The sequence below is a fragment of the Phalacrocorax carbo genome, chromosome Z (assembly GCF_963921805.1).
Source record: "Phalacrocorax carbo chromosome Z, bPhaCar2.1, whole genome shotgun sequence".
NCBI lineage: Eukaryota > Metazoa > Chordata > Aves > Suliformes > Phalacrocoracidae > Phalacrocorax > Phalacrocorax carbo.
In genome coordinates, this window is record NC_087548.1 from 53573645 (window position 1) to 53586836 (window position 13192).

At 48.2% G+C, this 13192-nt stretch overlaps 1 protein-coding gene across 2 annotated transcripts in view; it reads left to right on the forward strand.

Annotated features, from left to right (window-relative positions):
• PSD3 (pleckstrin and Sec7 domain containing 3) overlaps positions 1–13192 on the forward strand; it is a 110755-nt gene that overhangs the window by 15889 nt on the left and 81674 nt on the right. For both annotated transcript variants that reach the window (XM_064439387.1, XM_064439388.1), the window contains exons 3-4: positions 10007–11081; positions 12479–12871. In XM_064439387.1, coding sequence (XP_064295457.1) covers positions 10007–11081; positions 12479–12871 — 1468 coding nt within the window. The remainder of the gene's footprint in view (positions 1–10006; positions 11082–12478; positions 12872–13192) is intronic.

The window sequence follows — 13192 nt, forward strand, 5'->3', positions numbered from 1 at the left end:
ATAATTCCTGTTATATGAGAAAATAAATCCAGGACAGTTGTCAGGAAGAAAATAGCTTATGAAGACTCATAACCAGTCTTTTCTCTGATGTTTCTAGGAGGAGAAAGCTTTCACCCTGCCTGTGTAACAGAGGGTTTAATCTCATCATTCACAAAAAAGCCCTGTACAAATTGTCTCTGGGTTGCTACGCAAATCTGGTCCTTCCCAACAGCTGCTTGAAGAAGCTTGTTTTTGAATTCCTGGTGAAACAAATAGCTTTTCGGAAAGCCTGTCACTTGCCGTTTTGTGTACAGTGAAGTGTAATGAGGCATCTGAGCTCATTTAATAGCTTGCTTCTGCCAAAAGAGATGGTCCCAGCTGCACGCTGCTAGTCTTGTGCTCATCTGTTTTCTTAGCAAGCTCAAAAAAGGTTTACTTTCTCCTGGCAACGTGTGCTGAATCACCTCTGCAAGGGGTCAACCAGAGCTGACACATGAAAGAAAACAAAATGCATGCTTTAACCTGTGCAACATACCCATTCCTGAACCTGAATCATGGAAATTATTGTGTTTGCTGTAGAATTTTGTTAACTTGCTTCAGGAGTGTCCTGGTTTAGCTTGGGTAGAGTTAAATTTCTTTGTAGTAGCTAGTATGGGACTATGTTTTGGATTTGTGCTGGAAACAGCGGTGATAATGTGGAGATGTTTTAGTTGTTGCTAAGCAGCACTTACACTGGTCAAGGACTTTTCCAGCTCCCCATGCCCTGCCGGGTGCACAAGAAGCTGGGAGGGGACACAGCCGGGACAGCTGAGCCCAACTGACCCAAGGGATAGTCCATACCATATGATGTCATGCTCAGTATATATATAAAGCTGGGGGAAGAAGGAGGAAGGGGGGATGTTTGGAGTGATGGCGTTTGTCTTCCCAAGTCACTGTTACACTTGATGGAGCCCTGCTTTCCTGGAGATGGCTCAACCTGCCTGCCCATGGGAAGCGGTGAATGAATTCCTTGTTTTGCTTTGCTTCCGCGCGCAGCTTTTGCTTTACCTATTAAACTGTCTTTATCTCGACCCATGAGTTGCCCCACTTTCACTCTTCCGATTCTCTCCCCTGTCCCTCCAGGGGGGAGTGAGCGAGCGGCTGCGTGGTGCTCAGCTGCTGACTGGGGCTGAACCACGACAAGGACAAAGGAAGCACACAATGGTTGATATTTTTTTGTTACAAGCAAAGCCTTTTCAAGGCCTTATGATGCTGATTTAAACAGCCTTGAGAAAATTGCCCCAGTAACTTCCTGTAAAATGAGTATCACTAACTTGTCCTTCACTATTCTGTCTTGCTTTCTGTCTTCGCTTGCTTTCTTTGTGTCAGTTCAAGTCATGCATGTCCAGCTCCACTGCATCCTCCTTGCGTTGCATGGATGTGGCACCTTCCTGATCCTCACTCTGAAAGCTGCCCTTAGACCACAATCACTCACACGTTGCATCGTTCTCACACTAGCCCAGATTGCTGACTCTAGTTTCACCCAGTGCTTCACTTTCCATTTTGATGCACCACCCTTTGTCATGTTTTCATCTCTTGGTCCTTTCATTTCCAGGCAATCCTGGAAGTATGAGCTCCTTGGTCTGGTATCTTCATCCGCAGCTCTGCTTTCCTGAAAAGGTGAAAAACTGCACTTTCTGAGGGTTGAAGGACTGCCTGATTTTCACATTCATGTTGCTTAATTAGGGTGGACAGAGCTTGTGAGGATGGGTCATCATTTAGGAACATGTCCTGCATGTAATGTTCATTTAAGGGTATGTCCTGCAACATTTACCAGGGATACATGCAAGACTGGAATCTAGAAGGCTCAGACCTGTGGTCCCTCCCTCCCCCCTTAATTAAAATTCCATCATCCTGTTGTGTGTAGTTGACTCTGCTTTTTCTTTGTTTTCGTTTCTAGTGTCCCACTGCATTTTCTGACACACTGAAGACCTACAGAAGTTTTTAAATAATAGTGTGTAATCAATATGTTTTCTTGTAGATATCCCTGATGTTTGGTGTTGGCACTGATTGGTTGGCAATGATGCAAAGAGAAGATTAATGTTTTAAATTTAAGTCTCCAGCAGTACTGTATTAAAAGGTACTTTTCTGGTTGAGTTTGTGCACTCCAAGATCACCTCTCCAGCACCAGCTCATTGACTGGCCATGCTGAGTGCTCTTCTTTCACTACAACGCAGAGTAAACCAGGTGATTTTGAGCTACTGCTTGGTTGCTCTGAAGAGCAGCAAGCTCTTACAGTGCTGTCAGAAGAGCACATCTGACTGACATGGAAAAATTAATGCCGGTGAAGTACAGTCTGCACTGTACTCTGTGTCTCGGCTGCATGAGGTGGAGCTGTCTTGCTGTCTCCCCCTTTTAATTTCTGAGTCCCACTTCCCTGGGCTGGGCAAAGCTGGGGCACGCTCCGGAGCTGTCAGGTGTGTTGTGATGGATGTCTGGGTTTCCAGTCCCAGGGAAAGAAAAGCTAAAGAGGCATGAGGCATTATGCTAAGTCCCTTGCTCTGCAGGAGGAAACTCAATGTCTTGTGACCTGCACTTGAAAGCTAGATAGTTCAAGTTATCATAACCTACAGCTGCAGGGAGGAGATTACCACATCCTCAACTTGGTAAACAACAGAGTTGTTTGAAGGCCAAGGGTTTAGTACAATTAATCATTAAAACATGGGCTGTTTGTTTATTGTTTTTTAAAGGTGCAGAATTAAGCCCTCAGAAGTTAGGAAATGTCAGCGTTAGGGCAGTAATTACCTCCCTGTCTGTGGGCTGTCAGCTGAAGCGAGAGCCATGCTGACTTGAGCGTGCAAATATTTGGAGGCCTGGTGATGCTGGCAGCCTGTTGGTGGTGTCCAGCCCCTTCAGATGCTCTGAGCACACGTGGTGTAGGCTGAGCGTGGCTGAAGCTGGCAGGGCTCAGAAATACCTTCCTGGTGGCGGTCGGGCCCTTCCCTTCTGTCGGACAGATGGAAAATGATGCATCCAGGTCAGTGGGCACAACAGGAGAGGCTCAGCCAGCTGACTTGGCTGGCTGTAGGCAGGTACAGTGGGGCACAGCTGCATTTTTGCTTGTCACTGTGGGCTCCTCTCCTCTCCTGGACTTCAGCCCCATCACCTGGTGAGATAGGCAGCATACCAACTCAAGCCCTCCATTGTGTTGTAGCCTTGATTCATCTCTGAAGCTTTCTGAAGGAAAAGATGCATGTTATCCTGCTGCTGGAGATGGCTTGATAATGAACATGGTGAAAGCATTTAATTAAAATTACATGGATAGATCCAGTTCTGGTCTGGTATTGCACTGAAAAAGTGTAACACAGGATACAGCAAGTGTTTTTCCTGTTCGCAGTGCACCACTTTAACAAGTGCCTTCTGCTCTAGACCCCTGCAATGTTTGTTTAACTCTGTCCAGCTTCCTGAGGAAGGGAATCTCACTCACTCTGTGAGCTTGCTGAAAAGTTACCGTGCAATGGTCAGCTGTGCCTTTAGCAGCAAATACTCAGCCTGGGAGATGCATGTCTTTTAAAAAGATTCTTTAAAAAGACAATATTTTAAATATGTACCATTAAGTACAAGTGGATTCAGAGAGGCTGTAAAGTCGTCGTAGATGCTGCAAGTGTCAAAGCAGTTGTGGGCTCTCGCTGCTCCAGAGGTTTGCTCTTTCAGCTGAAGGCTCTTACAGCTATCACTGTGTGTATCTAGACTTAGCTGCTTCCTTTCTAAATCACAGCAGTAGAAAAGTAGAAAATTTTGGATTCTTTCTGGATCTCTCTTTTGAATTCTGGGTTTATAACTTTTCCAAACATAAGTCTTCAACCAAAACTTGAGATTCTTGCAGCCATGTCACTCCAGGGGGTGGGGCTTTAAAGAAGAAAAGTGCGTTAAACATAGTTAAGACTCCCACACACTTTTACATCAGGAGAAGGAGCCCAGATACTCCCTTTGTATTCTCTCCTGTTCTCACTCACCCTAGCAGCTGTTTCGCTCTACTCTTTTGCTTTCCAGGGTAATGACTCTTGGGACTGAGCTATCTCATTGACCATCTGTGGCCCATACAGCAATTTGCAGTGGGTAATCCCTCACACTAAACCCTCCCCAGCACGTGCTGCATGTTAGTTTTGGACTTGGTCATGTTCTGAGCTCACTGTAGGCCTTTGAGCTGCTGCAGCGAGGTGCCATCCTTCCTTCAGCTGGGAGAAAGGTGCAGGTGTCCCTGGAGAACTCTTAATTCGGTGTGGCTGGGGCTATGCAAGTGCTCCTAAACCCGGTTTACTACTGGGAAATGGTTAAAATCTGTGGGGAAAAAAATATGCAGCTGAGTCACAGCATCACTTACCTAAGGCATTCCATCAAGAACAGAGTTAGAAGGTTTGCAATTGTAAAAACCTCACAGACACACAGTGTCCCCAGTATTTTGCTTTCTTAATGGCCAGGATTTACTTTCTTAACCTTGCAGTTTGACTCTCTTTTTTTTAAGCCATGACGACTCAGGCATCACATCATCACCTGACTCCAGGCGCTGGGACTTCGCTAGCGGAGAGATTCGTGATGAGTTTACCTGGTGTGGGCATGACTGTCCTGTGGCAGACTAATGGTTCACCTAACACAGCCTCTGGTTGCCCAAAAGCCTCAGAATTTAGGGAATTATGCAAGAGTAGCAGCGAGCAGTACTTTGCTGTTAACCTCTTCCAGTGTGCAGCAAGCTGTGGGTACGGGATTTCCTGAGTGACACACTGCCCCTGGGTGCTCGAGGGGGATTATTTTCTTCCCTGAACTGGTCAGTTGAATTTCTGGGTAACCCTGAGCTGCTGGCTGCTGCACCATTGCCTGGCTGTTCAAGCACGGTGGGTGCAAGGTGCACGCTGCCTCTGCACACTGCTGGGACTGTGTGAAACCTCCTGCTGACAGAAGCAGGGGCCTCCTCCAGTCATCTCTTTTTGGGTTGAAGGATCTCAGCCAACACAGAAACTTCTTCTGCATAGGCTCTGCCTTATCTCTTGTCCTCTCCATCTTCCCTGTGTGTTTGCTAAGGCAGCAGAGGCACTTAACCAGGGCTTATTTTCTACGCAACCCTCTCCTACCTCTTCCCTCTTGCTCCCTCCTCCCTGCCTTCACTCAGCTTCCCCATTTCCACCAGCTTGTTTTTACATAATGCCAGTGTAACTCTGCAGGGATGAAGGCCTGGCTTCATTCCCTGGGAGAAGCAAGCTGCCCAAAAGCCTGGAGTGGCTGCAAGCTGCAGAAACCCCTCTGCCCACTCCAGCAGAGTCGTTTGCAGTCCAGTTCAAAAGCATGGTGCTTGCATTATGCTAATCCCCCGGCTTTGGCTAATGAAGGACCTCCACCAGCCAGGCAGGAGCTATCGCCGCACGGAGAATGACATCATTTGGAATAAGAGCTGCTGCACAAGGCTGCCAGTGATTGTGCAGCATCCCTCCCCTCTCTTAGGGGGAAGCCGCTCTTTCTCGGCGTACGCAGGCACAGCTTTATAAGTTGGAATAGGTTTTGTTACCACAGAAGTTGTAACTCGAGGGAGTGCAGGACGAGGACACACGTGTGATCCCCCCCTCTGGCAGGCTGCAATAATGACATAATGCCACAAATCCTGCAATTTGTTCATTAAGTGCTGTCACCTAGAGATTTGTTTCCTCTTAACACATGCATTGTTTTTACTTGCCCTAATTTGTCTTGTACAAATAATGGCAAGAAATGCCAGTACCAAGAAGCCATAACCAGTGTGATGCTGCATGCAGGCGCACCCACGTGCTGCTTGTGATCGGCACAAGGAGCTGCAGAGAAATAAAATGCAAGGTGACTGGGCTGCTTTGTGAAACCTTTCAGCTCAATAATGCCAAAATGCCGTCAGGCGCCCTGTGCTCTGAAAGCAGCACACGACTCAGCATCGCCATTCTGCCCATTTCTTCCATTATGGACATGGTTAAAACAAACGGCAGCTAAGCACAGTCGTCTCCCTGGCATACCGTCAGGCAGCCTTGCTGGGGGAAATTTTTTCCCCCCCCTGCAAGCTGCCAAGGTGGACTCCTTAGCTCCTGCGATAGACTGAATGAGACTGCAGTTCCCCCATCAGTTTCATAATACTCAGAAAGCATCCATTTACATCATTGTGTGCAGTGCAGGGCAGCAGCTGCCAGGAAATTTGAAACTATTTTGATTCCAGTTGACTAGAACAGCAGCAATTGAATTAGCTGGTATCGCTATAGATAAACTGATGATCTGTGCATTTTATTTCTTTGACCAATGGGTAACTGCTGGAGCTACAGTAACCTCTGTGAGTAAGGAGACTGTTCAAGCAAATCTATCTAATTTCTCGAGCTAGCTTATATATATATATATACTATATAGAGACACTCACACCATTCTTTTGTAAAATGTACCTGTAAACAAAATGTCTGTCTATGCTTGTAACTTGTGTTTTGCTTCCTAGAATTTCCTTTTATTATGCTGTAGACAAGCTTGCTTGACATGGAATGGTTATTTACCTATGAAATATCATATCTATGCCTGATTTAAGTCATGAATTCTTTCAACGTCTAGTCATCATAAAGGCTGCCAACTGCTGTTAGGTTATATTTGCCCAGACTCAGATTCTAGCCACTCACCCCCTTTCGATCTTAGCTTTTTCTCTCTCTGTTTAATTCTTTTTTCTTTCTTTTTTTTTTTTTTCTTTGTTGAAAGAAGCCACCTTCAATGCAAAGTAGAAATTGGTGTTACCTGAGAGTGTGTGTCCTTTCTTTGTTTGTTTGGTGATGGGTATTTTTTTCCCTGCTCATCTTCAGTGCGGTCCTTAAATTTTGTTGTTGCCTTTCTAGCCTTGTTTGTAATGCAGTCATATTGGGGGATGGGGTTGGACAGGATATGCCAGTAGCTGCAGCAAGACATGATGCTGTGGTGGTGGATGGGAATAAGGGAGGAGTTTCCCTTAAAGAGCTCAAGCTCCTCAAAGCTGTGGCACCTGAAGTAGCTCTCTGAAGACTTTGCACCTTTCAGGAGTGGGAAGCAATTGGTGGTGGTTTGCCGCCAGGACTGGAGACCTCAGCAGTCATGTGCATGGTGGTACCTGCTGTAAGGGGGACAGGCTGCTGCTTTGGTGTCATATGTGGTTTTTTTTTAATCAGGCAGCAAATTGGGCAATGTTCCTGCAGGATGCTGTGAGGGCAAGAATCCCACTGACTTGTGCTCGCACGTAGTAGCAGCAGCAGTCCTTCCAGAGCAGGGCTGCTGGCACCTCACTGTAGAAAGGGCATTAAATTTCTGCTGTGAAAGTGCTCCTCTCTTGCCCAGGTGAAACATGGCTTGCAAGCATGGCAGAGAGGAATACCTGTGTGCATGCTCCCTCCTCCTGCATGTCTCTCTGTCCCTGTATATATGTGTATATCCCTTATAGCTGTACCTCTACTGGAGTCTGCTGGACTTGTCAGAGGGTAAAGTTTGCTTGGGATGAAGTTCAGGAGAAGTAAATCAGAAACTTGCTCGGGATTGCTTACCACCCTCAGCAGCAGCTGTTGGTGGCAGATGGGGACGTGCGGCCGTGCATTTAGCATTCACTGCCAGGAATAAGGCCGCCTCTGTTTCCTTCATGTCAGTTCAGAAGCTAAGATAGCAATTAGCAGAGAGAAGCCTGGCCCCTTGGCCGGGTCTGTGTGCAGTGCCTTGTCAGGGCTTGGCCTTCAGCGCATGTTGGCTGCATCCCAGCCCCATGGGGGGCCGGCAGGGTGATGCTCTGGGCTTCCTTCCAACGATGTGGGTTGGAGGGAAGTACAGGGGGTCCAGCTCCTGGGGCACTATGCATTGCCTTGCTTTGGGATGTGGCCAGAGTGTGTGGCCAAGGCAGTGGCATGGCCAAGTGCTGCCCTGTGGTGCTGGAGGCATGAGGTGATCCGAGCTGAGCCACCTCCCACTTGCAGGTCTGCAAGCTGAGAGTTGCTGTAGGTAGAATTGTATCTGCTGGGAAGGGTTTATGTTGGCATCTATAGTGATGGACTCCCTGTCAGCAGTTCTTCTCTCTTAAAAAGTCCCATCTCTGGACGCATGCTGGGAGAGCAGCAAGCACTAATGCACTGCATTAGAGCAGAGCAGGGCTGTGGGTTGGGGAGCCAGGGCCTTTTGCTGGCTTGGGCTAGTCCTGGTGAAGGTGTAGGGAAGTTGCAGCCACACAGCATTGTTCTCAGCCACCAGTCGGTCCTGGTGGAGGTGTGTCCCAATGGCAACCTGGTCCCTGTGCCATAAAGTGGGTGGGCTTGGGATGCACCCATGCACTGCGTGGCTGAGTTGTGTGCAAAGAGGGCTTTGAGCACTTAGAAAATGCACCACGCCTGGAAACACTCAGGTGGGGAGAAGGACCTCACTCTTTTCTTTGGACTGTCCCAGTGCACCCTCACCTGTGTGTTGGAAACCTTGCCATGAAGGCAGGCAGGTGATGCAGAAGCGGACAGGGTATCCATGCTCCTCACAGCTCCCTGAGACTTTGCAGCAGAGAATAGGTCCCTGCTTTGTCCAGTCGCTGTCCTCAACAGCAAACAAGTCATCTAGATGAAACCTGACCCACTGAAATTTTATTATGGAATGATTACATAAACAGCACGGAGATATCTGGAGAACCTGCTGGGGAAGAGGCTGTGGTTTGGCATGGTCCCTGTCTGTCCCTTTGATCCTGCAGCACACACAATGTGCGGTATTTACCCTGTGGCTAGATATGCTGGATAGTGAGCTGGCAGGTGTGAACTGCTGCTCCTCTTTACAAACCACTGGCAGATAGATAGCCACATTAGTTCGGTGCTGAGCTTGCATTAAATTATCCTCCCTTTCACCTTGAACTCAGCCTATCATTAACCATAGTTACATGGCTTCCTCCTCAGAAATGGCTTGTGGCCAGTGGCCAGCCTGCTCAGAGTGGAGATGGGCGTCAGTTTGCAATGCAGCACCTAGAGATGCACCCTGAGCGGGGCAAAGTGTCCAAGTGCAAGTTGGTGTCTGGTTTCAGAGCTGTCACCCCTGACGTTTTTCAGAGTAGGTGTTTGGATCTGGTCCCCCTGTTGTTTTAAAGCACTTTTACACTCCAGGGCAGTTTTTTCCAGAAGGGTGCAGCAAATGCAGCTGTTGCTGGGTTGTTTTTTTTTTTGTTCCAAAAGCTGAGTTCCAACTTGGGCCATAATATAAGGTGTCCAAGTATCTGTCATTGTGTCATCCATGACGTTCCTCTGAGGACAGCTGGTTCTCTGTTACCCCACAACAATGGGAGCCACTGGGTGCTTGGCGCTTGGAAAATGAAACTATCTCTTTTTGCTCCTGCTTTGTTTACATCAGTTGGAAAAGCAGCACAAGGAGGGGAGGGTCGGCAAGCTTTTTGCACAGGGTGAGTTTGCTGCAACAGAAAATGTGAAGTGCTCGGTATGTGTACATCACTGCAACACAACCTTCAGTTACCTGAGTTATTAAAGGAAAAGGGTAGTGCTGGCAGAAAGTTGAATTGCTCATTAATTGCTCTGTAATTTAGCTAATTGGTTTTGTCAAGGCTGTGGAATATACAGGGTGTGGCTGATTATCTTCCTAGTGTTTCATCTTTAAAAGTGAAAATGACCTAAAAACTTTTTTTTTAAATAAAAGCAACATGTATGGTGCATGCTGTAGATGGATGTCAGAACTCTGAATATCTACTTGCTTCAGCCTTTGCGCCTGGCCTGCGGCCTCAGACTATTCGTGGGCCACTGGGACCCTTTCCGAAGTGTAGCAGACATTTCTGGCATTCCTTCCTTGGCAGAGCATGCTCCCAAAGTAGGGCTGACCGAAAACTCCTATGTAAAAGGACCAGCTCTGGATAACTGCAGTGTGAGAGTGTGCAAAAGTGAGCTAAACTGAACGGTATTTTCCCTGCAGGGGAGAATGTAGCTCTTCTGTTAGGAGAGGGCTGGGAAGGGAGGTCAGGCTTTTTGCTTATGATGCGGTAGATGATAAACCCACGTTGTCTTTTTTTTCTGTGCAGGTAGTGGCCATGGAAGCAGCACTTTGCTCCCTCATACCATCATCAATGAATTTCCAGAATATGGCACTGTAGAACCAAGCAGAGATGGGCTGAGGACTTCATCACCACGCCAGGCAGAGCCTTTGACACACAGTGCAGAAAGACGGGACAGCCACCACCGGGTACCTGGCAGGCCCCTTCCTCAGCATGCGGTTCCTGCAGATGATTTGAGTCCTGATGCTGGGGCAGCGCAGCTGCACACTCCAGAAGAAGGCTTGCAACCTGCGGGTAACCTGCCAGAGATTATGAAAATCTCTCGACGGCTGGAAGCAACAAAGGTGCAAGAGAGAGCAAATACTTCTCCTGATTCAGAGACGCAAATGGAAAAAAAGAGCGTTACTGGCAGCCAAAATGTGCAGGCAGCCAGAGAACCAGTTCCAGCAGGCCAAGAAAAACCCTCAGACATGCCTCTTCCATCTGAACGAACAGCTGAGGAAAAAATGCATTTGATCGCAGGGAAAGATCTGGCTGCAATATGGACTGGAGAAAAGCAGTCCGAATCCTTGCAAACCATCAGTAATAAAGCTGAGGAGGTCCACACAGCGCAGGAGACAAGCTGTCACAGACCATCTGTGAAAAACCTGGAAGCAGCCAGCAGAGTGGAGGGGTGGGCGCATTTTGAGGAGTCTTCGGCGTACAGTCGAGGCAAAATGCAAATGGGTCCTGAGAGGAGGCTCTCTAAAGAGGCAGCTGTGAGCAAACATGTAGAATTTCAAGGGGTGGAGATTTTATGGCTGCAAAAAGCTGAGGAGCAGAGAAGAAAGAAGCACTCGCTGCTGGAGACTGTGTCCTTGGAGAGGAAGGCGTTCCCCAAAACGTCCAGCCACCCTGTGCCACCAATGGTCTCCCCGGCCTTGGTCTCCTCACCAGACAGCATTTGGACCGAGGTCTGTGAGGACCCAAGGCTGGGACTGACTGTCTCTGGAGCCAGTCCTCTGGCACTGCTCAGTGAAAGCGGGGAGGATGAAGTTTTTGTGAAGGACGAGAAGAACCGTGGCGAGGAGGAGATGGCTGTGCTAGCGATGGGCCAGGGCAGGTGAGATGGCGCTTGCGGGGGGTGCAGGGGGCAGACTCTCTCATCCCAAGCACGTGGCTTGTGGCTACTCCTGGAGGAGCTAATGACAAACAACAGATGTTTGTCTGCTGCCTGCAGCATGGTGGCAATGCTAGCAGTTAATGCCTGGTGGTGGCTAGTGCATGAAGTTGCAACTGAACCCCGTCCACACCACCTTGCTGAAGTTTGAAGTCCGCCTCAGGTTTGGAAACGTAAAGATGTCTCTTGCTCTTTGCAGAGTAATGGCTGTGTGACGAAGCAAGTGTAGTTGGGGTCTGGACGTAGCATATGATTAAATGCAGGCAGCATGCAGGCCTGGCCATATGTGCCTAGCCAAATTTTTCTGGTTTCAGGCAGAGTTTATGCAAGAACATTGTGAGCACCTCTGAGAGGTTGGATAATAAAGACGTTTTACGAAGGGCCTTCTATGTTATATGAGGGTAAATGCTGTGATGTGCTTTCTATATTACCTATCCGTGTTTATATAATTTTATCTATAAATATATTGCAAAAATATATTGCTTTTTATAAGACCATCCAGGTTTGCTCAGTTTTCTTTCCTGATGCACATCTGTTACAAAGCAAGGGGTCCCACTGGTGTGCTTTGAGCAAACTGTGCCTGCTCTGGCCTGGTGGGGTGTTTGCTGCTGAAACCACAAGATCTCAGCAAGGAAGGTGCTCCAACATCTACACCTCAGGATCCGTGAGGTTTTACTTTGGCTAGTGTGTGGGATCACTCAGGTGGGCAGCACTGATGCCTGGCACGTGCCTTGAGAAGCCCTGCAGTATTTGGTGCAGGAAAGAAGGCTCTCCACAGGGGGATGCTGTATCTTCCCCTGTGCATCTGCAAGCAGGCCAAGTCTTCCCCTTTCAAATCTGTTTCTCCTGGCTCTGGGTTTTTAATTGCATGTGTTTCTCTTTGCGTTTTGGAGGGATTTCCTCCAGCCTTTTGCTGAAGACTGCAGCCCTACGACTGCAGAGCCAGCAAACTGTCCTCTGCAGGCAGAGGCCCCATCTGGGTGCGCATCTCCAGCCTGTGCAGCCTCTGGCATGGCAGTGGTGCTAGCGGAGACCTTGCACATTTGTGAGTGCTCTTCTCCTTTGCCCATGAGCAGCTGATGTTATCAGCTAGGTAGGCTCCCCACCTGCCCCTCTCTTTTACTCAGAAGATTGTTTCCTTTTATGTCCCCAGGGAGGGAGATGGTGCCAGTCATGAACAGAGGTGGTGCAAGGAGAAACTAGCATTTTACCTGCAGTGTCCTCTCCTGCACGAAGCCTCATTGGCCTTTCTGTTGGCAAAGGTGGAAGGCCAGGACGTTCACCCAGAGGTCTAAACCTTGCCCCCGAGCTGAAATGAGCTGTTTCTGATTAATTTCCAGGATAATGGAAGAGGGGGAAGCAGCCATGGGAGGATATGAAGATGTTCTCGGGCAGAGGCACTCCGATGTCTCCACTGATCTGTACAGCTCACAGTTTGAAAACATCCTAGACAATGCATCTTTATACTACAGTGCGGAGTCGCTGGAGACGTTGTACTCGGAGCCCGACAGCTATTTCAGCTTTGAGATGCCACTTACTCCCATGATCCAGCAGCGCATGAAGGAGGGCGGCCAGTTTTTAGATCGGACATCAGCCTCGGGGCAGCCAGATGTCCTGCAGCTTCCCCATGATGGGGAGGTGAAGGGCTGTGGTGAAGGCATTGCCAATGGCTTAAGGGACGTAAGCGAAACACTCTTCAGAGGAGACGTCACGGAAATCCCTCGTTCGGAAAGGTAAAAGCAGTGGGTGAGCTTTCTGTGTGCCTGCTGATTTTTCCCCAATGTCTGATTACTTCAGTGGACTGTTGCAGAGTGTAGTTTTGCCTCTTTCAACACTGCAGGTTTTCTACACAGAATAATTTCCAGAGTAGTAGAGTGAGCTGCAGGAGAGAAGTGAGCTGTCCAAACCTGCCGTTCATTAGAAAAGTGCAAGTTTACAAAGGTAATACTTGTAGGAGATACTTCTGTCAATAAAAGGCTGGCTGGTATTGTTGCATCTCTGGGACCTGTTCCTGGAGGAGTTAGTTACCAGTTACAGTCAAACCGTGTTCAGCT